General features: G+C 41.5%; 1 protein-coding gene across 1 annotated transcript; it reads right to left on the bottom strand.

Moving 5' to 3' along the window:
• Positions 1-215: 215 nt before the first annotated feature.
• Positions 216-27,547, bottom strand: LOC102228991 (protein TASOR-like). Its single transcript, XM_023325215.1, has 28 exons — positions 27,173-27,547; positions 22,160-22,305; positions 21,476-21,568; positions 21,303-21,375; positions 19,733-19,824; positions 19,513-19,644; positions 19,283-19,413; positions 18,187-18,218; positions 18,003-18,108; positions 16,977-17,080; positions 16,779-16,882; positions 16,553-16,625; positions 16,127-16,201; positions 15,068-15,252; positions 14,737-14,985; positions 13,852-14,029; positions 13,254-13,367; positions 12,963-13,105; positions 12,022-12,193; positions 10,170-10,634; positions 7,844-8,934; positions 7,178-7,300; positions 6,534-6,693; positions 6,346-6,454; positions 5,412-5,590; positions 4,408-4,557; positions 2,576-3,194; positions 216-1,975 (listed from the first exon to the last, which is right to left on the bottom strand). Exons 1-28 carry the CDS (start codon positions 27,429-27,431, stop codon positions 1,558-1,560), a joined length of 5,775 nt encoding a protein of 1,924 aa, XP_023180983.1. The 5' UTR covers positions 27,432-27,547; the 3' UTR covers positions 216-1,557.
• Between the last annotated feature and the right edge of the window lie 384 nt (positions 27,548-27,931).

The raw sequence follows: 27,931 nt of genomic DNA on the forward strand, positions 1-27,931 counted from the left end.
TTGGAATTTTTTTTATATGCTGAATTTTTTTAACACTGAAAATTGAAACTGAAAAAAAAATTATATTGAAAATTTGATCACTTTGAAATAGGAATGTGAATTTTTTTTAATAAATGAAAATTGTAACCATGTACAAATAATGACGCAGAATTATTTTTAGGTTAAAAATATATTCTGAATTTATTTTAACAGTGAAAAGGTAAGCACTAATATGCAACATTTAAATTTCATAGGCATTTTTCAAACAAATCCTGATGGCACATATTTACTTCCATAGTTATAACCCTTGGTGGTCCTGGGGCCCTCAGCGGCCTTGGGCCGGCCCTCATCTTATGACATAAAAATAAAAACTAGACGTCAGCCTCAATTGATTGAAATGGCTGGTAGCGGCAATATTGACTTCTTTGTCAATTGCCAATATAACAAAGAGAAGGAGACTTTTCTGACAAATACGTCACTGGGCATGCGCAAACAACGGCGATGAGCGTAGCAAAACTAGCTAGATATCGAGTTTCCTCCAATTTTTACCCTTAAGTTTTTTCTTAAACTTAAGGAAAGGTATAAAAATAAGTTAGAAAGCTGAACCAAGTAATAAGATAAAAACGTATCACTTTAATAAGGAGTAAAATATATAAGAATTCTCAATATATTTCTAAATAAATATCTTGTGCTCATGTCCGTCAAACGGTTTTGCATTTTTGAAGTAGATTGCTTTGGGTTGGTCATTTTAGGAAAAAGTGTGAGCACCCCTAGTTTATTACTTGATTCACTGGAATTAATTATCATCTAATGAACCACTAATTGACAATAATAATTTATTAATGGTTTGCACCCCCAGTCGACATTTATTTACTGGGACATAATCACGCTGCTTAAAAGTAACTATAAATTGTAATAGAAAATGTACTTTATTAAAAATATGAGGTTTGCTGTGATCAGGTGTGGGATTGGGGTTACCTGGGTCCCGCTAATCCCTTTCCTCATCCTTCTGTAGACAAATCATTCATCCTCAAAATGCTTCAACATTCTGAACAGAGGGAAAGAAAAACATGTTTCTGTTTTCATGGAATTTTAATACAAAAACCTGATATAGAAAAAAAACAAAACATAAAAACTGATTTAAGTTAAAACCATTTGTTACAGATTTTCTTTCTACAGCAACAGAACAGAAACGGCTCCCAGTGCACCAAACCAAACATTCAGCACGGAAAACGACTTTTTCTTCTTCTTCTTCTTTTCATCCACTGGTTTAAGGCAGCCCCATGTCCTCCTGTGGTTTGAGTTTCCAGAGCGCGAGCAGCTCATGTCCATCAAACAGTGAAAACATCTGCGCTGTTTGTTGAAAACGTTGAAAACTTTTGCTTATTTACACGCTGGTAAATATTTACATCTGCTCATTTATTTGCTTAGTGTTTCCTGAAATGATCCGGATTTATTCTGACTCTGTAAACAGTCATGACTGAAACCCTCAGGTTGTTTATTAATAATAATAATAATAATAATAATCTTTATTTTTTGTGTTCAATTTGTTTCCGGATCAACAGACCCGGCTCTCCTCTACATCCTGTTAAAACCTCCGCCGGGCCGGGCGCCTCGGTACGCGCTCCCGCCCGGACCTGCAGGGCCGTAGAACCCGCCCAGGAGGTCCACGCCCGGCTGCTGCAGGCCCCAGACCAGGGGGCTGGCCGTGGGAGCCAGCCCGCCGGGCCAGATGGGCGGGGGGCCCATGATGCCCCGCAGGGCCCCCAACGGGCGCAGGGCTCCCAGTAAGGGTCCGGTGTGGAAATGCTGGCCGTGGAACTGCGGTAGCTGGGGGGCTTGAAGCAGGCCGACGCTCCGCTGTGGCGGCTGGCCGAACAGAGCCGGACCCGGCTGGTTCTGATCTCGGTACATCAAGACGGGGATCCGGGACTCTGCACTGCTCTGGTGAGCCGCTTCGGCGCCGACGGGTGGCTGCTGGTTGGACTGGGAGGATCTGCAGGAGAAAACATGACCAGGTAAAACCAGGAAATTTATTCTGAGAAATAAAAACTGTTATTGATTTATTGATTAATAACTGGACAGCAAAAGCTGCTTAATAGATTTTTATAGAATGTGAACCAGGTGAAGCTAAAACTCTGCAGTGTGAGGATTTCTGGGTGAATATTTACAGACAGATTATTTTTATCTTAAGTGCAAAATGTTACATTATATTTTTTGCAGTGTCGGCTTAAACTGATCTGTTGTTCTATAATCAAATTAACTTTTTTGATTCAGAAAACTCCAGTTAATTAATTTATTAAATGAGTTAATTATTTCAAAAATCAATTAATCTATTAATCATTTTAGCCATAGTTGATTTGTTTTTTTTATTTTGGATATTTAAAATGTCTTCCCGTTCCAGTTTTAACTTTTTAAAATAAATTTATCAATCAGAGGGAAACCGTCAGCATCTCTCCTGACTTCCTTTGTTGTTGCCACGTTTAGGTCTGACCTCTGACCTTTTTACTTCATCTTTGTTTACGTCTGTCTAACTATAGAATCTAACCCTGTGACCTCTGACCCCATCCGACCTGGATAGGAACCTTGAACTGACCTGGAGACGTCGCCCTCTTCAGGAGAGCCTGATGATCGGTCGGGTTCTTGTCGTCGGTCCGGTTCTTGGTCGAAGTCCGGCCCATTTGGGTCAGCTGACCGAGCAGCTGCGCTCTGATTGGACAGTTCTGGGCGGTTCTGGGCCGAGTGTCCCTCTGTGGGAGTGGGCCGCCCTCTGTCCTCCGACCTCTCGCCCTCCCACGTCTCCAGCTGCAGACCGGAGTGAATCAAGTCCAGCGTCGCCGTCACAGCCTTCCTGCCGGGCGTGAACCGGACCGACTCCGGCGGTGCTGCCCGGTCCGTGGGCGGTGTGAGGTGACCGCCCTCCACAGCAGCGGCAGGAAGGGCAGCGTCGCTTGACTCCACCTGCAGCTCCAGCAGCTGCTGCTGCATCCGCAGCTGCTGCAGCTGCTTCAGGCGCTCCGCCCGCATCTCCTTGATGGCCTGCTGCAGCACCTCCATGTCTCTGCTGGTCGTCACGGAAACACGCTCGCTGCCAGCATCCGGAGCCAACTGGTCGGGGGCGCGGGGCCAGGCGGTCAGAACGCCAGGCGTCTGGTTGCTATCGGCAACGGGGTGGAGGCGATCGGCGGCGGTGGACGGAGACTGTTGGCCGAGACCTGAAGACGGAGCAGAACAGTGAAGGTCAGGAGCGACGCTAAAATTAGTGTCAAACTGAAGGTCCGGGGGCCAAATCCGGTCCGCCGGAGCTTCTCTAGGCTTCAGAGGGACGCAGAAATAAATCAATTAACCACATGATAAATCAAAACGAGTCCAATAATCTCTATTTTGATTATTTATTGTTTTTTTCTTTTCTCTCTTTCCACCATAAACTGGATGGTAAAAGTTTTCACTTTGGTGTTTTGGTCTCAATTAGCTCATATTTACAGAGATTTCACAACTCGCATCGTTTGTCGTTTCTGCTTGTTTATTTATTTTGGATATTTAAATTGTCTTCCAGTTTTAGTGTTAAATGTTCATAAGAATTTGAAGTTTATTGATCAGTCAAATCAGTTTTTTTTATCTGTTTACTGCAACACTACATCAATCAGTCCCTCCACTTTTTTTGCAATTCTATGATTGCCGAAATTCACGCAAAATCAACAGATCCATGCATTTCCCCCCCCTATACATAATGATGAGTTAATTGCAAATTGCTGCAAAAATGATAAAAAACAATGCGATTATGGGATGCTAACTCCAACCTGCAGGTGGCAGTATTTCTTCTACTCTTGTGCCTCAGTCTGGTATCAAGTTTTAGTCCATAATCAATGTGATTTAAACAGATATTAACCGGCACAACCAGAATGTTTTAAGAACATTTGGGATGCTAATGTGGCCCAAAATAAAAATGAGTTTGAAAATCCCTGCTTTAAAGTGAGATAAATATTTACATAGTTCTCTAATACCTGACAAACTGTGTTTCCATTATACATGTGCGCAAAACTTTGTTGATACTCCACTAACGTCACAATGTGAACAAGTTTGTTTGCATCATAAGTCATTAGGAAACATGTTGGAGTTCTCATAAAATTTCAACTTTAGTCTTGTTATGATTTTATTCTCAATTTAAAAAAATAAATATAATACTCCGTCGTAGAGTTGATCTGAATTCAAAGTCCAAATAAATAAAAGCTGTTAAACAAGATGGCTGCTCTGACATCACTGAACTACGGGAATCCAAGGAGCGCAAAAATCCAGATTTTCCTCAAATTAAACTTTCCAAAACCAAAAATTCCATTCATTGATAAAGGTGATTTATACCCATGTCAAAGCATGGCTAAAATAAAGTTCTAGGTTGAGGAGGCCAGGTTTGGAGCAGCAGGAACTGACCTTTGGGAGCCAGCAGATCCTCCAGGAACAACTGCTTGTCCTTGACGCTGAGACAGCCAACCAGCCGGCTGAAGCTGCGCTCGATTTCCTCCATCGCGGCCACGATGATCCCCCCGTTGGAGTAGACAGGAAACTTATCGAAGGAGTGCTCTGAGTTTAGAAATGAAATTAAAAAAAAATCACTGACATTTGATACCTGAGGTTTGGAGAAAATCTGGCTTCTGTGAAACCTCCAGAAATCTAAAATCTGATGGTGCTCAGTCGCATTCGTAGGCATCTTTGCAAATAATCAAAACACTTCTCAAAAGTTCTCAAACGTGCAGCTTGGTTAAAGTTTTCTCCACCAAATCATCAGTTATTTGCTTTGTGAATCAGGTCATCTGGACAGAGAAGAATATGCACCAAACTTGGGAATAAGTTACACATCCATTCACACAAAACTTGTTTTCTTATCTACAATTATATGACACCATGTATAATTTTTAAATCAAGTTTAAATTCAAATTATATTTGCCCTGTAAATACTACAACCCTTGAACACCTATTTAATTCTGACATAATTTACATGTTTGTTTTATTTTGTTCCTAGGTTTCCTGTTTTCAATAATGTTATTGGAGAAAAATACCAATAACGTGGAGTTGCTGTTCATAAAAATAATAACATAAATATCAACACCTAACTACCTGAAAAATTTGTAACAGTAAAGTTTCAACACAGAACACCAAGTTAACTAAACCTTTTCAAAGTTAGCTAAAGCGCTAAATTAGCTCCCCTACTAGCGCATTAGCTGAAGACTGCTGGATATAAAGCAACTTTAATGATATGAAATCTTCACTGAAACAGCAAAACAGTCAGTTGAAGCTGATTAATGCTCTACTGTGTTTTTTTAAACCATTTTACTTCATTTATAACTCCAGAAAAACATGTAATAATGTTTTAAAAATCAAAAAGGTTGTGTATTTTTGCTACAGTAAAAATACAGTAGTGAGAGCGGCTGCCGTACCAGTGAGGTAGACCGTGTGTCGGAACTGCGTGTATCGGGCCTGGAGCTCGGTGAGGCAGTCGAGGTCCGGCGACTGATGGTTTGTCATGTCACAGTGATGATACGGCAGGAACTCTACGATCTGCCGCTTCTGGTACGCCGAGAGCAGATCCAGCAGGTTGGCTGCGTCCCTCCGGAACCTGAACAGACAAACATCAAAACTTGGGGGGAAAAGCAGCTGCACCATCTCCACACATGACCTTAGGGTCATCGAATCTGAAATCTTTCAGCAGAAGCAGAGCAACACAAGTTTTTTTCCTTCATTTTGCATTTTAACTGCTTCTATAAACAACCCAAGCGCAATAAATTAATGTTTTTGGTGTGTGGAAAGTGAGCTGTTTCAAAAATCTCTTGAATGTTAAGTCACAAACCGCTGAGCTGTTACCAAGCAACCACAGCAGAATTCTGCCTGTTACCAAGCAACAACAGAGTTCTGCCTATTACCTAGCAACCCCAGCAGCGTTCCAGCACTTTGATGAGATGGCTTTATCTCTTTATGTGCTGCACAACGGCTGCTGGAAAAGACAAGTGTTTTCCTGTTGACTTAAGATCCCGAAACGACTTACTACATTTTAGTTGGCTATGCAGGAAGCTCTACGGTTGTATAATTGCACATCTGTCTGCAGTCATTTTCACGTATGAGTATAAACATTGAGTTGGGGGTGTGGGCAGCAGCAGCTTATTTGGATGCCCTAAAAGAAAGCTGAGCAGACTAACATCTCACTGTCTAGGAATAATTTTGTGCAAAGAAATGTGGTGCAGCTATTTTGTATAACTCAAAGATTGATGCTAACTTGTTCAAGGAAGCCTAATAGGTCTCCTTTAAAGGTTGGAGTCAATGAATCTGTGTTTGAGGCGTTGTTCTGAAAGCTACACCTTAAATTATATTGTGTACCTGGCTTGCTCTTTCAGCTTTTTGTGGGTTTTGCAGTGGATCTTCCACCTCCAGAGACTTTCTGGGGAGCTGTGCTTCTCCAGGAGCATCAGGAGAGCAGCCAGTCGACCTGCAGTAAAACACATCATAGCTCATTATGGCACACGGAAAAGCAACAAAAACAAAACCGATTCTGATTCTCTACGTACTGTGAGGGATGACGTCCGGGTTGAGGACCAGCTCGTCGGAGACGATGCAGCCTCCGGAGACAAACAGCTCGATGCAGCTGCTGTTCTTGATGTCATCCAGCGAGTCGATGCCCACAAACACCACAGAGGAGTGTCGCTTTAAGGACATGAGGCCTGGAATCTGACATGGGCAACAGGCATGGTTACTTCACTGTTTACATCAGCTGGACATGGAAACTACAGCTCTACAAGAGTTAGTAGACATGATTAGCTGCTTACTAGCTAGCATTTTAGTAGAGGTGAGAAGCAGCATTGGTAGTTGCGTGAGTAGCTGCAGCCAGCTAGTTGCTTCTACTCATGTCTAACTCTAGCTAGAAAGCTGCATGCTACTCTATTTTCGTTTATTTTACAAAGAAGGAAGTTGTGCACAGTGTCTTTAGCAGTTTTGTGTTGATTCCTTCACTGGTTCTTGGAGCAGCGCCCCCCCCAGGCGAGAAGGGGAACAGTTTTTTCAATTAGTTTGGTTGGTTTGACTCAGTGAAAATGTAACAAATGTTGCAGTTTTGGTTCCTAATTGAACTGAATCTACTGGACTGTCAGGTGTGAAAACAGCCTGAATTTCACTGCAGTGCGTTTTTCAGCATCATGCAGGTCCATTAAGGTACCCGATGAACGTGTCCAGCGATGTCCTGGTTCTTGATGATGACCAGCAGGCCGTTCTCCGTGTTGTCCTGGTGCAGGAAGTCCGCTGGACTCTGATGCACGTTGCCCAGGCTCACCAGATATTCCTGCAGGTCAACAACGCATAAACCACGTGTGTCAAACTCGAGGCCCGAGGGCTAAATCCGGCCCGCGACTTAAATATCACCTTCAAGATAAAGATTGTGTGCTTAAATATTTATTTAAAGCAATTTTTATCTGTATTTGGGAAAATATGTTCAAACTGAAGAACTTACTAAATGCAGAGTCAGCTATTTGTTAATGTATTAACTGGAGACGCACCGATTCGATATAATATTAGTATCAGTTTTTGTCAGTTTCAGTTTATTTTTCATTGGTTGTTATACTCCTCATTTTACTGACTGAATAATTTAAAGTTGTTTTTACATGTCAGACCAAGATTATGAAGCTGTTTGTTGTTTCTGTTTGTTTATGTATTTTCTATATTCCAGGTTCAGTGTTTTGTTAGAATTTAAAGTTTATGGACCTTTGAGAATGTGTTACCATTATATTACTAGAAAATTATCTCAAAACAACAATATTATCGTTTATCATAATAACTTCTGGGGCAGTTTGTTGTCCAGCAGAATTTGGCGGGCCTCCCAGCTTACCTTGACCTCCTTGCAGACCGGGTCGTCCGGTTCTGGGCAGTGGACGTAGAACTGCGGCGTCTTCCTCTTGATGTCCTTCAGGATCTCCGCCAGGTTGTGTAAGACGTTCGGCTCCAGCCGGTCGATCACAGAGCTGATGTGTGTAGTCGATGGGACGGGTGCCGCGCCTGGCTCCAGAACCGAGGCGGAGGCGGGGTTCGGACTGGCGACCTGTGGATGCTGGGTTTCAGAACCAGATCCAAGTTCTGACATGGTTATGGTGCGGTCCGCGCCCGTCAGAGTCTCTCCGCCTTCCTCTGCAGGTGAGCAGAGCACGGTCCGAACCGCAGCGCCGTGCTGAGGCTGAGCCGCGCGGCCCCAGGCGGACCCAGAACCAGAGGTTGGGTCACAGTCAGAGAACTGTTCGGTAGCGGCGGTCCGACCCGCTGAAGTCTTCCCTGCTCTGACGCTGGCCACAAAGTCGCTGACAGTGTTGGCCAGTGCGGCATCGACAGGAATCCCGACAGCCGCCGCCGGGGCGCCGCGGTCCTCGCTCGCCGCCGCCAGGGCGCCGCGGTCCTCGCTCGCCGCCAGCAGGCTGACGATGCTGTTGTGCAGCGAGCCGACGTAGTCGGCGACCGGAGGGCAGGGGTTGTAGAAGGAGACGTAGGGCGAAAACTGCGGCAGCAATGCGTACGGCGGCAGCGGCGCCGGCGGCAACGGGGGGAGGCTGTAGTTGACGCCTTCATCCTGCAAGAGGAGATGCAGGTCCGAGGAAAACTCCATCAGGTTTTTGTCCACGACGCTGTCCAGGTCTCTGACAGGATGGCCAAACAAGCCGCCGTCGGGTTCCTTCGGTTCTGATTGGTTCCGCTCAGCGACCTCCTCATATCCCTCCTCTAGATGAACTTCTTCTTCTTCTTCTGCTGCAACCTTTACTTTCACCAGTGTCTCTGCCTCTCCTTCCGATTCCTCCATTCGTTGAGATTTGGACGGGGAAGATCTTATCCTCCACGGCAGAACCGAGAACGGATCCATCTCTGCAGGAACCGATGCTGGCTCCGTTTTAACTTCCTTCTGCTGGACCTTCAGCTCAGTTTTACTCGACTCTCCTGAAGGCAAGTTTACAATTAGTGACATCACTTAAAAAAAGTATCCACACCAACGAAAACAAACTTAAGTTAATTTTATGAGACAGAACAACACAAAGTGAAGGGAAATTACACATTGTTTTGTTTTCTCTCTGTTAAAAATAGTCCACAAACTGTCACCATTGCTTCTTCTAAGTCGGCCATGTTTGTTTATGCCGAACCAACATTTGATCTTGAGAGATTTTGCGAGATTTCCCGTCTGACTTTTAAATGTTGGTGAGTGAAATCGGTTCTGTGTGTGGCTCCACAAAACACTGCAAAGTCACAAAATTTTACCAAGCATTTTTGATCCAGTCTCAAGTGCAAATATCTTAGTTTTGTCTTATTTCAAGTGTACTAACTTTCAAGTAACTTTTCAGCAAAAATAAAGGAGCTTGTTTTGAGTAAATAATTCCTTAATATGGATTTTAAAAATTCTAGTTCCAGTTAATACATGTTGAAATAAGTAAAATAATCTGCCAATTGTACCAGTAATTTAAAAAAAATCAATAGTAAGGAATTATTGCCATATGCTAAGCTCCTACATCTTGTTGAAAAGTTATTTGAAAGTTAGTTTTGTCTTATTTTAAGTGTACTAAGATATTTGCACTAGAAATTAGACAAAAATGCTTGGTAAAATGTTGTGTTTTTGCAGTGTAACAGTCATGTTTTTGGATTCTGGGAGGAATAAATCCATAACAATGTATATTGCAAAAAACTTGTGATCAGTATCAATAGAAAATACAACCAATATTTTCTATATTGGTCGCATTGGTGAACTGGAGTTCCACTGAACCCCAATCCAATCAGTAGATTGGAGTCCAGTGGAAATATTTAATAATTTCCACTGGACTCCTATCCAGAACCTCACGGCATTCTGGGAGATGTAGGCAGAGGAAAGGCTTTAGCGAGGTTGGTGGAATCTACCAACTCAGTAGCTCGGTCAGTAGTTGCTGTATTTCACATATATAAAACAAAAAACTAATCAATAATTATTGATATTGACTGATTCAAGTTCAAAATTACTTTCTTGATCCCAATGAATTAAATGATACTTATATCCTCCCGACCCTAAAATAAACTGCTCCACTGTGAAGGTCAAAGGTCAAGTTAAATAATGTATTTCCCAATGGTAACAGAACGATTCTGTTCTGGAGGTTCTGGACGGGTTAAAGATGGATCAGCAGCTGAGCTGAGTTCAGGTTGCAGAATGTTACCTGGAAACTCCTTGGGGGAAACCTGCAGCTCGTTAGGCGGCTTCACTTCGTTAGCGGGCAGACACCGCTGGGAGGGCGGCGGCTTGGTCTCAGGTGACGGTGAGCGGGCGGGAGAAGGGCGGGGGCTGGGCAGCGGCGAAGGGCAGGTGAGCGGAGACGAAGGTGGGCTGGGGTCCGGGGACGGGCACTGGGATGGCGACGGCGACGGACTGGGGTCGGGGGAGGGGCACTGGGACGGCGAGGGAGGCGGGCTGGGGATGGGCGACGAGCACTGGAAGGGGGAGGGAGGAGGTGTCGCCTCGGGGGACAGGTAGGACGGAGGGGGGCTCCGCTCCGGAGACGGGGCGGGGCTCCTCCTGGGCAACTTGGTCGTCACGGTGACGCCGGTGGCCAAGTCGCGGTGCTGGAAACGCGGGTCCTGCGGGAGGCTCCTGTCCCGCTGTGAGTATCGCTCCGAAGAGAGACCTGCAGGGAGAAACCAGACTAAACATTTCTGCTGCTTCACATCGCAGTCTGCATCCTAACAACGTTTCTGCTGCTTCACATCGCAGTCTGCATCCTAACAACAACGTTTCTGCTGCTTCACATCGCAGTCTGCATCCTAACAACGTTTCTGCTGCTTCACATCGTAGTCTGCATCCTAACAACGTTTCTGCTGCTTCACATCGCAGTCTGCATCCTAACAACGTTTCTGCTGCTTCACATCGTAGTCTGCATCCTAACAACGTTTCTGCTGCTTCACATCGTAGTCTGCATCCTAACAACGTTTCTGCTGCTTCACATCGTAGTCTGCATCCTAACAACGTTTCTGCTGCTTCACATCGCAGTCTGCATCCTAACAACAACGTTTCTGCTGCTTCACATCACAATTTCTCTCTCTTTTGAGAGATAAACAATAAGACCAGATTCAAAATGTTAAAATTTTTGAGTCTGGTGGTTTGGTCTCAATTAGCCCTTATTTTGAAGGAGAATTTAGTTTACAGAGATTTCACAATTCATTTTCTTTGTTGTTTCTATTGTTTTTGTTTAATTTTGGATATTTAAAATGTCTTCCATCTGCAGTGTTAAATATTCATTACAATTTAAAGTTTACTGATTTTTGTAAATGAGTTCCCTGTATTGTTATGTAATTAGTATGTTACTTGAAAATGGTCTCAAAACAATATTATCGTTTATTGCAATAACATCTGGGACAATTTATCGTCCAGTTAAATTTTATACTATGACAGGCCTACTGATGTGTTTATTTTTTTATTTAGATGTTGATGATAAGTACAGAAAAAAAACATAATAATCATAAAAGCAACAAAAATGGCAATATTGATAATAATAATATTATTAATAAAGTAACAGTCAGTGCAAACAGCCTTTGTCTTATTTGTCTTATCTTAAAAAGTGTTTTTGGTCTAATTTCTCCTGCAAATATTTTAGTACACTTGAAATAAGATAAAACTAAGTTACTAGTCTTTTTGCAAGGAATATGAGCTTATTGTAAGTCAATAATTCTTTAATATTGATTAAAAAGTTGTAGTTCAGATTGCAAAACTTATAACAAGACATTTTCCCATGTAATAAGTGAAACAATTTGCCGATATTAATCAATATTAAGGAATTATTGACTTTAAACAAGCTCCTATTTCTTGTTGAAAAGTTACTTGTAAGTTAGTTTAGTTTTATTTTAAGAGTACCAATGTATTTGCGGTAGAAATTAGACCAGAAACACTTAAGATTTTGTGTTTTTGCTGTGTGGATGAGGAGAAACGACTCGTTAGTCCTGAATCAGAGGAAATCCCCGGTGGGCCGAGGCGCTGATCTGCAGCAGATGTTCAGCCGCGTTGCTGAGCAAACCGACCTGTGATGGGGATCAGGACCCACGGGATCTCCCACTCCTCCTCCTGCTCTTCATTAGCCGGCGCTTTCCTCCCCAGCCTTCCTCCTCCTCTTCCTCCATGGTAGTTCGGCTCCCCGCTGTGCGAACCGGGACTGAAGCCCTCCAGGCTGCTGACGCTGCCTGCCGTCTGCTCCTGCACGCACACGCACACACACACACATGCACACACACACATTGTTTTCTGTCATCATTCAAACCTTTGAGTAACAGAGATTATCAAAGAGTTCAAGTCTAAAAATAATCCCCTCAATTAAACTGAGTCCAACATCTTTTTGTTGCAATATGAAGCATATTTTCTGTGCAATACTAATAAAATTCAAAGCAGGAAATATCTGGTCATTCCAACCAAATCCTGAGCAGAGTGACGTCAGTCAGAGGCTTCTTCAGAGTCATTGTAATACAGACCGCTACAGGAGATGTTTCCTGCCAACCTCCATCACCATCTCTGAAGAATTTGAATTAATATGAGTAACAAGAACATTTAATTTTCCTTTGGGACCAATAAAGTAGATTTGAATTTGAACTGAATCACTGCTGGGAAGAAAACTTTATTATCTGTGTGAGCAAAAACTCAACTGAACTTCACTGATTTATTTCATAACTCGAATCAAATTGGAACGTATCAATAATTAAAACTGAATCTTTTTAAAAGACTGAACTGAACTCACATCACGCTGCAAAAACACAAAATTGTACCATGTATTTAGTTCAGTGAAAATATCCCCCCCCCCCCAGGTAGATTGTTTGGGATTGAAGCCCAGTTAGCTTAGCAGACCATTTGATGTACCAGATACATCACAGCTTGGCTCTTTTTTCAAACAAATCCAGATTGTATTCTGTTTTTAGTCACAGACTTCTGCCGGAATATTTCATTTCTGAAACCATAAATAATAATGTTTTACCTCCAGCTCCTCCTGCTTCCTCAGGTCGATGTCACAGTTAGTGGGCAGGCCCAGCTTCATGGCCAGCCGACCGAAAGGACTCGACTCCTTCAGTCCGTCCTCTATCGCCTCAGAGGGACTCTGATTAGCAGCATTAACAAGTCCTGCCGTGAAAATGCATTAAAATACTGTCAACATCGCCGTACCAGGTCGATATCATGCCCTAACTATCAGCTTTTCATTAATCCAGACGCTTTCAGATAAGAAAAACAAAGTCACTGAACACAGACAAGAAATAAAAGGTTCTGTCACCTTTCAGCTGTCTGAGAAATTTAACAGTTACTTCGGATCTGTCTTCCCTCAGATCCACGTCCTTCAAACCCAACGAGGTGATTATAGATGTAACAGAGGTTTTGTTTCCTCCAACTGAAAGAAAAAAACGGGCAGAAAACAAATAAATACAGAAAACAATAAATAAACTGTCAGAGGATGTTAGATCGTCATAAAAACAAAAAGTATTAAAATGACTAACTTTATTTTAGTTTTAGGAACAATTTCCTGTATTATAGCTGAAAAGCACTAAGTTGGTCTAAAACTGATTAAGCTGCAGGTGACATAATTAGAGCATCCACTAATGATTACTCTAGTAATCAATCAGTAATGATTAATCAGGTAAAAAAATTAAAAATCTGGCACATTCTGCAGATTTCTCATTTAACAACTAGAGCTTATTTTATTTAAAATCAAAAATGCATAAAAAGACGCATATAAACAAAAAATAATTTTTATTATTTTATTACCTAAAATGCAATAATATTGCATAACACATCAAATCAGAGTGATACCAGTTTATGTGCTGCAGAAGAAAAAGCTGTAAGATTCATGAACAGAAACTGTAAGTTCGGTTGACCTGGAATCCTGTCGGCTTTTCCTGTTTCAAGAGACGCCTTGAAGTATTTTAGCGCCCTCTCCGCCGTCTTCTGATCCATCTTCCTCTTCGAAGCTTTCAAACCATCGCCATCCTCCCTCCTCACTTCCGCCTCTGCGTTTTTCTTACAAGTCAGAATCTGGTCCAACAGCTGCTGCACCTGTTCAATAATCAGACAAAAAAAAAACTCAAACATTTTTCCTAAAAGAAAATTCAAACATTTTCAAGGTAAGTTTTCAAACTTTTCCAGCACCACACTTTGGAGAACTGTTACTAACGTTTTCCAAATTTAGGCTTTTAAGCAAACGTTAGAAACTTTATTACAAAACTGTGCAGTTTGAATATCAAGCAACGTCAAGGACTTTATACAGAAATCAAGCACTATCCAAACCTCAAAAACAGCTAAATGAAATTCAAGACTTTCAAGGATTTCAAGAACCTGTACAAACCCTGAAAGTAACCAATCCCAGAGATGATGTTGTTATATGTATATGTATCTCACTGTCATACATAGTCTGACCCAGGAGTGATCCGTGCCACTGAACCACCATCTTGGTAGGCAAGCGCAGTGCAAAGAATAGATGAACAATGGCTTCCAGACCAACAAAAAGAAAGTAGAGTATTCAAAACCAGTAACCGAGTATTAGTTGTAATGTACTTCTATTTTTTTTATTGAGTATATAGGAACAAGGCGAGAGCTAGTTCTAAGCTTGTGGCTTGTTTATAGTTGTCATAGCAACTGGCATTGCAGTTAGATACAAATACCTACTAAGATGGCTGTCTTCATACATAGCTGCTACAAAGTCCCTGCAAGTGTGACATCACATGAGACCTATGCCTTTTTTAAATGTCTGACGGTTATTTCACCTTATGAGCGTTGTGTCCCGCCACGTCAGTTGGGCCTCTGTTGTTCCTGGGCGTTTTCTCCGGCGGTGGCTCGGGTCCGAGGAGCGCCTCTACCGCCTGCCTGGCGCGCGCTGCCGACAGCATGTAGGCGGCAGGGTTGGCCAGGTAGGAGCGCAAGTAGCTGTCCGTGTTGGGCCGTTGGTAGGGCGGGCAGGGCTTGGTCTCCTCGTCCAGAACCGAGTCGTACTCGGTCATGGGGCACGGCTGGACCTGCAAACACATCCAGTTTCAGAAACGCGTCTAAAAACGAGCGGCTAAGAGGCTTTTCCTATTAAGAGACGAAAGAGCGTACGCTGCCGGCGGTCACGCCGCTGAGGTATTCGCGCGTCTGCAGCTCCACACCAGCAGAGAGGTTGGCCGGCGGGTTGGCTCGGGTTTTCACCAGGGAGTGGTGCAGAGCTGGCAGGAAGTCGGAGAGGCGCGGCATCGGCGAGGCAGAGGATGGTAAACTGTCCTGGGAGGAGGAACACCGTGACGCTGCAGGAAAAGAGAGTTACAAAGAAACATTTTGCTTTTGTATTCACAGTATTCAAACAATTCATCAACTTAATTATCAATTAATGGTTTATTTCATTAAAATTAGCTGCATTCAATTAGCTAGTAATGTCCGCTTAGATGCTCCTTCATGTAAGCGGACGTTAGATGACAGAATATCTAAGCTTCTTTCATCTAATGTTAGATGTCTGGTAGTTTGGCCTCCATCCAGCAGAGGGCGGTGCTGGTGATCCTGAAGCAGAGCCAGTTGACACAGAAACATAGATGGCACCAGGATCCAAGAGAAACAGTCCAAACAGACTCTAGTGTTGCATGAAGTATAAACACTAAACAACCTCCTTAAAGTTATCAGCTTAATGTCGCTCATTCAGCTGAGCTGCTTGATCTCTGTTCATGGGAATTAACTGTTTCATTTATTCTTTTCACCTTTCATTTCTCAGTTTTGTTAGATTTTATAAATATGTCTAAATTTGTTAATATGAGAAAAGCAGTTTTTTGTTTATTCAGTCAGTATTCAATGTTAAGATTTAATTGTGGTTTTTTTTTATTCAGCATATTATGAAAAAATTTGCAAGAAAACAGAAAGCTACATAGAAAATAAAAGATTAAATAATCCTGCCACGTCATAATCTAAGACCTGTAATAAGCAAATTTAAGGCCAACTTACTGTCTAATAAATGTAAGACTTTTTAAGGATGCGCTGACACCATGTCTAACTCAGAGTTCTTCAGTACCAGGACACTGGACTTCTGCTTTCTTAAGGTTTCGTAAGAAGTCCAGCTGCCTGACAGTTTCTGTCTATTCACACAGATGGGAACTAAACATCTAACTTGTCCCTCTCATTATTTTTACTCACGGAATGTGGAAACGTCTCTGGGCTCCAGGAAAACAAACAAGGCCTGAAGGCTCTTCTTCCAGTTCTCTCCTCTCTCTGAAAGCACAGAAACATTTATTAGCTCAATCCTAGCTAACATTTATTAGCTCAGTCCTAGCTAACATTTATTAGCTCAGTTCTAGCTAACATTTATTAGCTCAGTCCTAGCTAACATTTATTAGCTCAGTCCTAGCTAACATTTATTAGCTCAGTCTGCCATCAGTCGATGTTTGTTTTATGCAAAAACAGAAAAATATTCACGCCTGTTAAACGTTTTTCACATTTTAAGTGTCAAAACCAATATACACAAATCTAACTCCATCCATCTTCCCATTAATCCCTCTCCACAGCATGATGCTGCCACCACTATGTGTTCAGAAAACATGCAGCGACTCGTTCATGTCTTACCCGTCGGTGTGGCCATCTGAACGCTGGACAGCAGGAAGAGGAAACCTTTATCTGTGAGCGGATTCACCAGAACCTAAAGAGAAAAAAAATATTTGAATTTTGCTTTTTATTAAGAGCCAAAAGTGCTAAAATTACAAGAAATAAAAGTTTGAAATATGCCACTCTATAAAATCTATAAAAACATTGAATATTTTTCACTACATTCTAATTTTTGAGTTTTACCCACCAGCTGTTTGGTCTCCAGCTCCCGCAGCAGCATCGTTACGTTAGTAGAGGACTGATTTCTGTCAATCACCTCCAGCAGGCTGCAGTAATAGCCGTCAATCACAACTACACACACACACACACATTTAAAAACTCACCGTAAATGAGTACACACAAAAACAGAAATGAAGATTTAAACCCTCAGCGGCGGTTTGCTCACCTTCTTTGCTGCTGCGGTAGGTATTAAAGGAGAACACAGCAGAGGGAACCAGGTTGGTCACTTCATCCAACGTCACAACCGAGTCGATGTCCAACTTCTCGGGTCTGAAGGAGGAACAGTTCTTCAGAAATGAGCGTATTTAAATAAACTACTGCTGCACAATAACAAGAATTGTTGGACAATAAATTGTGTGACAAGTTACTGCAATAAACAATAATATTGTTATTATGAGACGAATTTCAACTAATATAAGAATAAAAATAATGGATTAATGCAGGTGTGCCCACTCAAAGATTAAAAATAAAACTTTTATTTCTAAAGAACTTTTACCAATGGAACTAGAAAACATTTTAAATATACAGAAGAAACAAAGACCAATTGCCTTTAAAAAAATAACAATCATTCAGCTTAGACAGAAAAAAATGGCAAAAGTGACAAGAAGTGCAAACTAACTACTTTGTGCGGGGTGTCCAGCGTTTGCAGCGTTTCTCAAAATGGCGGCTTTTCAACGTTATTAAAGGGCAGCGTCTCTAATGACTGTGCAAATTAAAATGAATGCACTCATTTTAATTTATTATAAAGTTCACATGTGACGTCCCACTTCTGGGAACTTTGAAGCTGACAGCCATCTTGGTAGGTATCAGTGACTAACTGTCATGACAGTTGCTATGGAGTTGCTATGCCAACAATAAACAAACCACATTGATACACATTTTTGTTGCACACTGGTCAAGAGTGTCAATATAGTGTCTTTTTGTTGGACTCAAAGCCATTGGTCTCCTATGCTTTCCACTGCACTTGCCTACCAAGATGGCGGTTAAGTAGCAAGAATCACTTCCAGTTCAGATTTGTGGAAACTATGCATCAATTTATTGTGGCACGCTCAAAGGCACATCCTAAAAGAACGAGCAAAAAACAAACTAACTAAATAAGGAATCAGAAAGTCTTTAGGTTTCTGATGCTGAGGGGAAAACTTGTTTCCCCTTTCCTGGTCAAAGGTCAGGGGTTGTTCTGTGTGGGACTCACAGCCTGAGGGGCAGAGAAGGAGTGGAGCTGGACTGGAGGGAGACCTGGAGCAGAACCCGCTCGTTTTTCACCAGATCTCCGGTCCACACGGTGAACTGAGCGCACCCTGCAGGGAAGGAAGGAGGAAACGCCGCGTGAGGTCGGGTTGAAGCTAAAGAACAGAAAACAGCTGAGCTGAGTTTACCTTTGCTGCTCTCCGAGAACTGACTGCTGGACCTGAAAAACAGACCACGACGTCACATCAGACTGAGATTTTTTAAAAATACAGCTAAAAATTATCTTTAGGATCATTAAGAATGAATGAACATACTTTATTAACTCCGAGGGGAGAAATTTGCATTTCAGAACAGTCCAAGCAAAAAACAAACAACATAGGATTTGGGTAGACAGACGCCATGGCCTTCAGTTAGATGTGTAAACACAACACTTGGCTAAAGTAAAATAAACACATAACTAAACTGCACCCAACGGATCTGTTATAAAATAATATATATATATATATATATATATATATATATATATATATATATATATATATATATATATATATATATATATAGAATATATAGATGCTCCTCCCATCATTTATCTGTTTCTGTAACAGCTTAAGGCTGCAGGCAATAATTATTTTAGTAATCAATTATTTTGATGATTAATCTGACAAAAGAAAAATGGTACCACTTTACAATAAGGATCACCTAATAAATAGCTCGTATATGTTATTAATTCACCTCTAAGCACTTTATAAATCATTAATAAATGTTTATTAAGCATTAATTAAGAGTTGAGGAGACAAAACTGCCACTTGAGGAGCTCTGGGAAGGAAATCAAAGATTTTTCATTTTAAATTGATTATTTTCATTACAGAAAGTTGAGTGGAGAGAAAAAGTGAGTCATGCACATATTTTTGTACAGTTTTGGTTTAATTATAGCTCAAACTGTTTTTTTGTCTTTCACCAAACAGCCTTTTTTAGACTCTATATTCTCCAGTTAACGATTAATCGATTACTAAATTAGTTGACGATTATCTCAATAATTGATTCATCACAATTAATCGTTTCAGTTTTATGGGTTAGATGTGCTGAAAAACCTGATTTTAACCACGAATGAAGTGAAAACTGTACAGCGATCGATTCTCCACTTCAACATCCTGATAAATCAGGACCAGAAACTCAAAAATCCTGTTTTTGTCCCCACTCTGTGAACACACCACGTGTGAGTCAGTCGCATTTTTAAAACTGATCATGACAGATCTTCTGGTTTCAACAGGATCTGGGTACCTGACGGGCGCCGCGGGTTTGACGGAGAGAGGCGCGTCTTTTCCTTTAAAGTGGAAGGAGACGACGGCGTACGGACACACCTGCCGCGGCCGCTCCCGCAGCTCATCAAACAAATACTCGTAGAAGTATTGCTGCGGTTGGAACAAGCGGAAACACACAAGGTGTTGAGATGAGACCACTGGCTGATGCTTGCAGCCAGATACGAGCAGCTGAGCATTGTGGGAAGTCACCTGCGTGAGCTCGTAGGCACGGAAGCAGCTGAGCGACGTGACCTTGCTGGCGTTCTTGGCGATGTGGCTGTCGAAGCGAGGCGTCGGGTCCTGGAGGATCTTCATGTTTTCGTAGATGCTCTTCACCTTTCCCTGAAACCCGAAGCAGACGCTGCACAACACTCAAAACTGAAACAAAATGGCACTGATGATGACGAGCATCACCTGGGAGCTGGCTTACCTTCATCACCTTGAGGATGAGGAGCTCCCCGGTCGTCCCAGGGGTCAAAGGTCTCGTCTGCAGCAGATCCGAAAACCTTGACAGATACACGCCTGCAACAACAAGCTCATTCTGAACACCACACAACCTCAAACTACCTGCTGGAAGTAAAAGAATGTCTATAAAACAGTTTATAGGAAGAAAAAAATATTTTCATCGCTCTGTCACCATATGTTTTAGGGATTAACCTAAAAACTAATGTCAGCATTTATACCTATATATAAAAAACTAAAATAAAAAAATGCAATAAAATAAATTTTTAAACCACAAATAAGATATAAAATGTTTACAGATTTTTTTTTCTTTGCATATTGAGACTAGATAATTACGTATTGGCTAATATTTAGTTATCATCAAGACTTATGCCCTAAGTCTTGATGTCCAGTGGGATGGACATTCAGATTTGAAAGAAATCCTGCAATTTAATGATAAGAAACATTTTTAAAATAACTAAAAATAGTTTCACTGGAAATATTTCCAAATTTATTAGGCCACCATAAACTTTATTATATATTTTTGATGGAAAACAGACATTTTCTCCTCCCCATCTCCAGTTTCAGAGCAATGCTTGTCTTGTTTGATGCCTCTGATCAATATCACTGGTCAATAAGAAGCTCGTCAGTAACAAAAATCATTCAAATGACATAATCCCTATTTCTTTTTATTGGCTTAAACCCATAAATATATTATGTGAACATAATATATTTATTATGTTCATTCCACTTAATAAATACATGTGGAATGATTATTAATTAATAATCTTAATTATTAATTAAGATTAATAATAATCTTAATAGACTTAAGATTATTATTATTATTGTTTGCTTTATTTTATATATTTTATTTTCTTAAAATAAAGAATAATGTGTAAAAAAGTAAGGCATATAAAATGGAGGATAAAATAAATTTATACTTCTGCTCCCTCTTTTTCAAACAAATGGATATCTAAATATAATATGTATATTGGTATTTGAATTGTAAACATGTTTGAATCAAATAAATAAAATAATAATCGATAAATTATTTATTAGACTAGGATAATTTCCATTGGATTAACTAATAAGGCGCGTTTAAACCTTCTTTCAGTGTTGCAGTTTTGCCGCCATCCAGCGCCGCTGATCACCCAGTAGCGGAGCCAACTGATTCAAAAACAAAGATGGCGGCCGTGTCTCATAACGGTAAAGAGAAACGGTCCAAACAGAATCCAAGATGAGACGTAAAATTCACTTTATGCAGTTCTGTTTTGAAATATAAACACTCGACGAGCTCACTAAGTTTTGATCATAAATAGCGCTGTTTCATGGCGGATAAGTCTCAACTTCTCAGCCAAAAATTACTGATGTGCCACAAAAACAATGGAAACGCAGAAAAAATGCAACATGATAGAAAATAGACGTGATGCCAATAAGGACGGTTTATTGTGAGGGCTGATTTTGAGTTAATGCACTTAATGGAGCAAAGTTTTAACATTCCCTCAAGAACCACAATCAGCTGTATGACAGTAAACTTTAGATGAATTAATGTCTCCTACCTTTACTTGGGTTTCCCAGCACCGTGTTTTTGCTCCGACCGACAGTTAGTCCCTTCTCACAAAGAACAGGCAGCTGCAAGAGTAAACAAAAAACAACTTAAAATTAAATAGACAATAGAAAAAGCTGAATTTGTTTTCTTTATTATGAAAACATAGCTGCTTAATTGTCCCACCTTGACTGAATTAGTCATCAGGAAGCAGTAGCTCTCCTCCAGCTCCTTATCCGTCCTTCCGTCTGCTTTCATCTCTCTCCGTTTTTCCACGAACTGAAACATAAACCATCGTTTTTCTCGGCAGGTAAAAACCAAGGAACTAATGCAACTGAGCACAAACTATTCTGAACTTTAACACGTTTATTTCTCTCCTTAAACATCCTCTACACTTATCAACGTAGATCTGGACAACATGGCTGAAAAACATCCCAGGATATAAGCATTTAATTTCAGTCCATACTGATAATTATTGATTTGTTTTTTTTTTGTCTTGCATATCTGAAATACGGCTATACTGGTGGAGCTATTCACAACATTTGGAATATATTAACCAAATGTTATTAACCGTTCTTTGCTTTATGAATATTGTAATGACAACATATATGGTGCAGCTTAAATTTGGTATATTTTAGCCCTTTCTATCAAGTCACCAGAGTTCAAGTCCATCATGTGTTCCGGCTACTAACAATTCAACTGATGCCTTTGTTTCTGCAGCACCAGGTGGTTTTGTTTCAAGGCTTACATATGATCAGGAAATCACTGAAAATATTTGAACCAAAACATCTTTTTTTAAGCTGATAAGTAAAAAGAGACTTTTTAATGTTTTCTAGTGAAACAAAAAGCAACAACAAGCTCGTTGCTCACTTCCTTCTCCAGCAGCTCACTGTGGACGAGCTGAGGGTTGCTGTAAGTGAAGCAACCTGAAGAGTTGCTGTCGATGTAGCCGGACGTCAGGATGGTCTTCATGTCCTCATACTCCCTGGACTCGGTGGAGACGAACTGGAACAGAGCTGAAGAAGAAGAAGAAACATTTATTATGTTATTGACTAAAATGCAACAACAGCATTCTTTAGTGAAAGCTGATCATTTGTGGCAAAGGACGCATCTGCAGCGATAAAATATTTCTACCATCATGAGAAAAACTCAGCTGTTTCTGCTGGGCTGAACATCAAAACAGTGCGAGGCTGATCTGTGGGTTACTTTTTGATTAACTGATTAATAATTAGATAGCAAAAGGTGATTAATTGGAGTTTTTTTTTTTTTTTACAGAATTTGAATCAGTTGAAGGTTAAACAGCCACTTGTGGAGTTTTGCGTAGAACATATTTACATTCAAAAACAGTTTATTTTTCTCTTAAATGGAAATATATATATATATATATATATATATATATTAGAGCTATAGCTGGCTGGATAGCTCAATAGATAAGGCATCGGTATATCACCCGAGAGGGCAGGGTTCGAATCCAGTCTGGGTCCTTAGGCAAGACCCTTCAAGCTACTGCCTACCTCATACCATGAGAGACACAAAAATGCATAACGTCGCCCGGCCAAACAAGGTCTGCGTCAGGTGTTGGGGAACCAGAGCACCTTGATGACAAATGGGCTACTGGAACAAGACGGAAATGGGCGAGAGATGAAAATGTGGATCTGTTGGAATGCTACTACTCAAGTAACCCTAATCAGAGAGGTTACATGCAAAGACTGGTGAAGGAATGGTTACTTCGACATCCCCAGTCAACACTAAGCGCTAGTAGCTCAGTGTTCCAACATCCGCAAACGGCAACTGCTATCACAACTTGAGATTGACGAAATACAACACAAATGCTACGGCAAAAAGGAGGAACCTGGATGTCAGAACTGTGGGGACTTAACTACAAGTCCCCACCCAGTCAGGGGATACACGGCCCCATTGAGCGAATCAGAGCTGAACGAGACGGCTGCTGACCTGAGATGTGAATGCAGCATTGAGAACAATCCCTACCAACACCATAACAGAAACCAATGAGCTGATCTACAACTCAGCATCAGTGATCCTTGAGACACTTGGCTATAAGATACCAATACCCACCATGGAAAAGACGGTTAGAGGCTAAAATCAAGGGAGGCGTCCCACAACAGCAATGCACAGTGGTTGATCTCTCTACCATAAGTGATCAGCATCAGTGATCCTTGAGACACTTGGCTATAAGATACCAATACCCACCATGGAAAAGACGGTTAGAGGCTAAAATCAAGGGAGGCGTCCCACAACAGCAATGCACAGTGGTTGATCTCTCTACCATAAGGACCATAATAACCTCCCTGAGCAAGCCTTGGTAACCATCACTGTGACAGATGTCCAAGAAAGAGTCTCAGGTATGAAAAACTGGACAGCACCAGGGCCTGACATGATCCATGCCTACTGGCTAAAGAAACTCACTGCCCTCCATGAGCGACTGGCAGACCAAATGAACCAGCTGAAATGAACCAGCTGCTACAAAGTGGGACTCACCCTGAATGGTTAACTGAAGGGCGGACAATCCTAATCCAGAAGGATCCATCAAAGGGTCCAGTCCCACCCAACTACCGACCAATAACCTGCCTCTCCTGACATGGAAGCTCATGTCAGGCATCATAGCGGCCAAGATAAGCAAACACATGGATAAACACATGATGTGTTTATCACGCACGGCACAGAAAGGTATCGGTGTAAATAGCAGAGGAGCCAAACACCAACTCCTCGTAGACCGCACAGTTGCCCGAGACTGCAAAACCCGACACACCAACCTGTGCATGGCTTGGATTGATTACAAGAAAGCCTATGACTCAATGCCGCATACTTGGATCATTGAATGCTTAGAGAAAACCACCCTTGAAGCCAACTGCAAACCACTTGCACAAGTGTCCATCAAATGTGGCATATACCAAGGAGATGCTCTGTCCCCGCTACTGTTCTGCATAGGCCTGAACCCCCTCAGCCAAATTATCAACAAGACTGGCTACGGATACCGACTCAAAAATGGGGCCAACATCAGCCACCTTCTCTATATGGATGACATCAAGCTGTATGCCAAGAGTGAGCGAGACATCGACTCACTGATCCACACCACCAGGATCTACAGCACGGACATTGGGATGTCATTCGGACTAGAGAAGTGTGGTCGGCTGATCACAAAGAGGGGGAAGGTCATCCGCACAGAAGGGGTCTCACTCCCAGAAGGAACAATAGCAGACATAGAGGACAGTTACAAGTACCTAGGTATACCACAAGCAAATGGCAACCTCGATGAGGTCACAAGGAAAGGAGCCACAGCTAAATACCTCCAACGAATAAGGCAAGTCCTGAGAAGCCAGCTCAATGGCAAGAACAAAATCCGCGCAATAAACAGCTATGCCCTGCCAGTAATCAGATACCCTGCTGGAATAATTAGCTGGCCAAAGGAGGAGATAAAAGCCACTGATATTAAGACTAGAAAACTACTAACAATGCATGGAGGATTCCATCCCAAATCCAGCACCCTGAGACTGTACACGAGCCGCAAGGAAGGAGGCAGAGGACTAGTGAGTGTGAGAACCACAGTCCAGGACGAAACAACTAAGATCCATAAATACATCAGGGACAAAGCCTCAACAGACAATGTGCTCAGTGAATATCTCAGACAACAGGGAACGGAGGTTGAGGTGCCAGAGATACCATCATGGCAGGACAAGCCCCTACATGGGATGTACCACCAGCAAATAACCCAAGTGGCTGATATCAGTAAATCCTACCAATGGCTGGAAAAAGCTGGACTCAAGGACAGCACAGAGGCCCTCATCCTGGCCGCCCAGGAACAGGCCCTAAACACCAGAGCAATAGAGGCCCAGATATACCACACCAGACAAGACCCAAGGTGTAGGTTGTGCAAGGAGGCCCCTGAGACAGTCCAGCACATAACAGCAGGGTGCAAGATACTGGCAGGGAAAGCGTACATGGAACGACATAACCAAGTTGCAGGCATAGTGTACAGAAACATCTGTGCAGAATATGGACTGGAAACCCCGGGATCAAAGTGGGAAACACCCCCAAAGGTGGCGGAGAACGCCAGAGCTAAGATCCTGTGGGACTTCCAGATCCAGACAGACAAAATGGTAATGGCGAACCAACCAGACATTGTCGTAGTGGATAAACAACAGAGGAAAGCCGTTGTGATAGATGTAGCAATACCAAGCGACTGCAACATCAGGAAAAAGGAGCACGAGAAACTAGAGAAATACCAGGGCCTCAGGGAGGAACTGGAGAGGGCCTGGAAGGTGAAGACCACAGTGGTGCCTGTGGTCATCGGGGCCCTCGGGGCAGTCACCCCCAAACTGGACCAATGGCTACAACAGATCCCAGGAACAACATCAGACATCTCAGTCCAGAAATGTGCAGTCCTTGGCACAGCCAAGATACTGCGCAGAACCCTCAAGCTCCCAGGCCTCTGGTAGAGGACCCGAGCTCAGAGGATAAGAACCACCCGCGGTGGGTGAGAAGGGAATTTAAAAATTATATATATATATAAATATATATATAAATATATATATAAATAAATATATATATATATATATATATATATATATATATATATATATATATATATATATATATATATATTTGATTGGTGGTATATTTATTTTTGCTTTATTATATTTGCTTATTTGTAGTGTGCCCGCTAAAGCCGATAGCAATAAAACTGGTCTGGCATAAAAAAAAATAAAATAAGGAAAACAAGTTAGAAAATAAAAACAAATACAACATGAAATTAAATGATGCAACTAAAAAATATATATAACTAAAACTTTAACAAGTAAAAACTGAAATTATATATAAAACCTGGTCTGGATTATTCTTTTGTCTTCCAATAAGAACATAAACATACATCACTGCAGGTGAAAGACCAAAGTGAACCTTTCTGACTGTTCATAACTGTCTGACTTGAATAACAGATCCTTTGTGAGGTAAACTGAAGACAAATGATAATGACTGAAAGTCATCAAATCTGGGAAACCTTGAAAAATAAGGAGCAACTTTGATTTCTGAAATGCAAAAATCGCAAAGCAGACGCATGTATAATACCATCAGGCGGGTCGTAATATTAGTTTTTGTCTGAGTGCAAAATAATAATTTTTTTTTCTTCCTCAAGGTAAATAAAATTATCATGGCTTACATTGTTTATAGGAATTACTTTAAAAAATCATCAACAAAACTGGTTTCTCACATCCTTCCATGTGGATATAATCCATCTTAAGGCTAGCGTAATATTTATTAGCCTATTATCTATTATTACATCTGAGGTACACCAAAATAAAAATGAATTTGAGAAACTCTGTAATATTGTTCTGGTGTCATTAACTTCTGCATCCATAACCGGACACTCGAGCCGCTAACTGCTATAATATTGTAAACATGGAGGCGGTTACTTCCCTTTAGCTAAAAACTACAATCTACACAAAGCCAAAAACAAGTATTTAGGGTAAAAATCAAAGTATATTTTAGTACCTACAACAGGAAAATAAGATACAGTTCTGAAATAATGAAATATTACCAAATGGTAAAACGTTTATAAGCTTGTAACTGAAGCGACTGACCGCTAGCTGTTAGCATTGAATTATTCCATTAGCCGCTAGTTTAACAACATTAGATCTCTGAACTGAACATAAAGATTGGAAACTAAACGTAATCTTTTTACATAAGAACAGAGTAACATAAATAACACTCATGGTGTCATGAGTGTTATTTATGGTGGATAAGCATCCAAATGCCTTGTTGCTAACTAAACTGGCAGGATAGATGGAAGTGTCCGAGAATGGATACATACTTGTCTGACAATTGAACTCTTATAGATTAAAACACCATTAATTTGGAGCACCATACCCTTTTTCTCTTTGGTTTTCCTCGGTATGTGGAACTTCTTGGGCTCACTCGGCATATGTCGCTGGTGGACCACTTGCGGTGCTGATTTCCTCCGCTCCACGATCTTCCCCGCGGCCGCAGGGCTCAGTCTGGCCGCGGCAGGGTAGCCTCCTCGACCAGGGGTCGAACAGAGCAGCTCGCAGTCCCGGTAGCTGAAGTCCGCGGCAGCCGACACTCTCCTCACAGGGCAAGCCTCTCTCCGGCTAAAGCCGTCCTCCATTGTGAGATTCACCACTAGATCGACGCTCTCTCACTGCTGTTACCTCCAGAACCCGCAGCGGAGGAAGGCAGCCCCGCACAAAACCCGCGCCATGCTTCCGCCACCGAGAACTGATCTTCTTCAGAGGTAAACCTGCGGCCAGTACAATAAAAACTGCTTTACTGCCACCTGCTGGACAAACGACTGTGCTGCAAGTTTGATCTCAGCGTACTTAAGGAAAATAAAAACACAAAAATCAACTGATTTGAGCTTATAAGTTGGTTCAAAAATGTTGAATATTTTAAAAAAATGTTTATATTCAGGATTTATCGTTTGAAAAATAATAAAATATCACCATGTATTTTATCCATTCTGATTCGTTTGAAAAATAATAAAATCTGATTATACATTTTATCCAAAGCACAAGGCAAAATTGTAGATATCTCCCTTTTTATTCTGACTTAAAATAACTTTAATCAAAGATACATTTTAAAAATGAGATTTTTAGGATTAAGGAAGTT

The sequence above is a fragment of the Xiphophorus maculatus genome, chromosome 20 (genome assembly GCF_002775205.1).
Source record: "Xiphophorus maculatus strain JP 163 A chromosome 20, X_maculatus-5.0-male, whole genome shotgun sequence".
Lineage (NCBI taxonomy): Eukaryota > Metazoa > Chordata > Actinopteri > Cyprinodontiformes > Poeciliidae > Xiphophorus > Xiphophorus maculatus.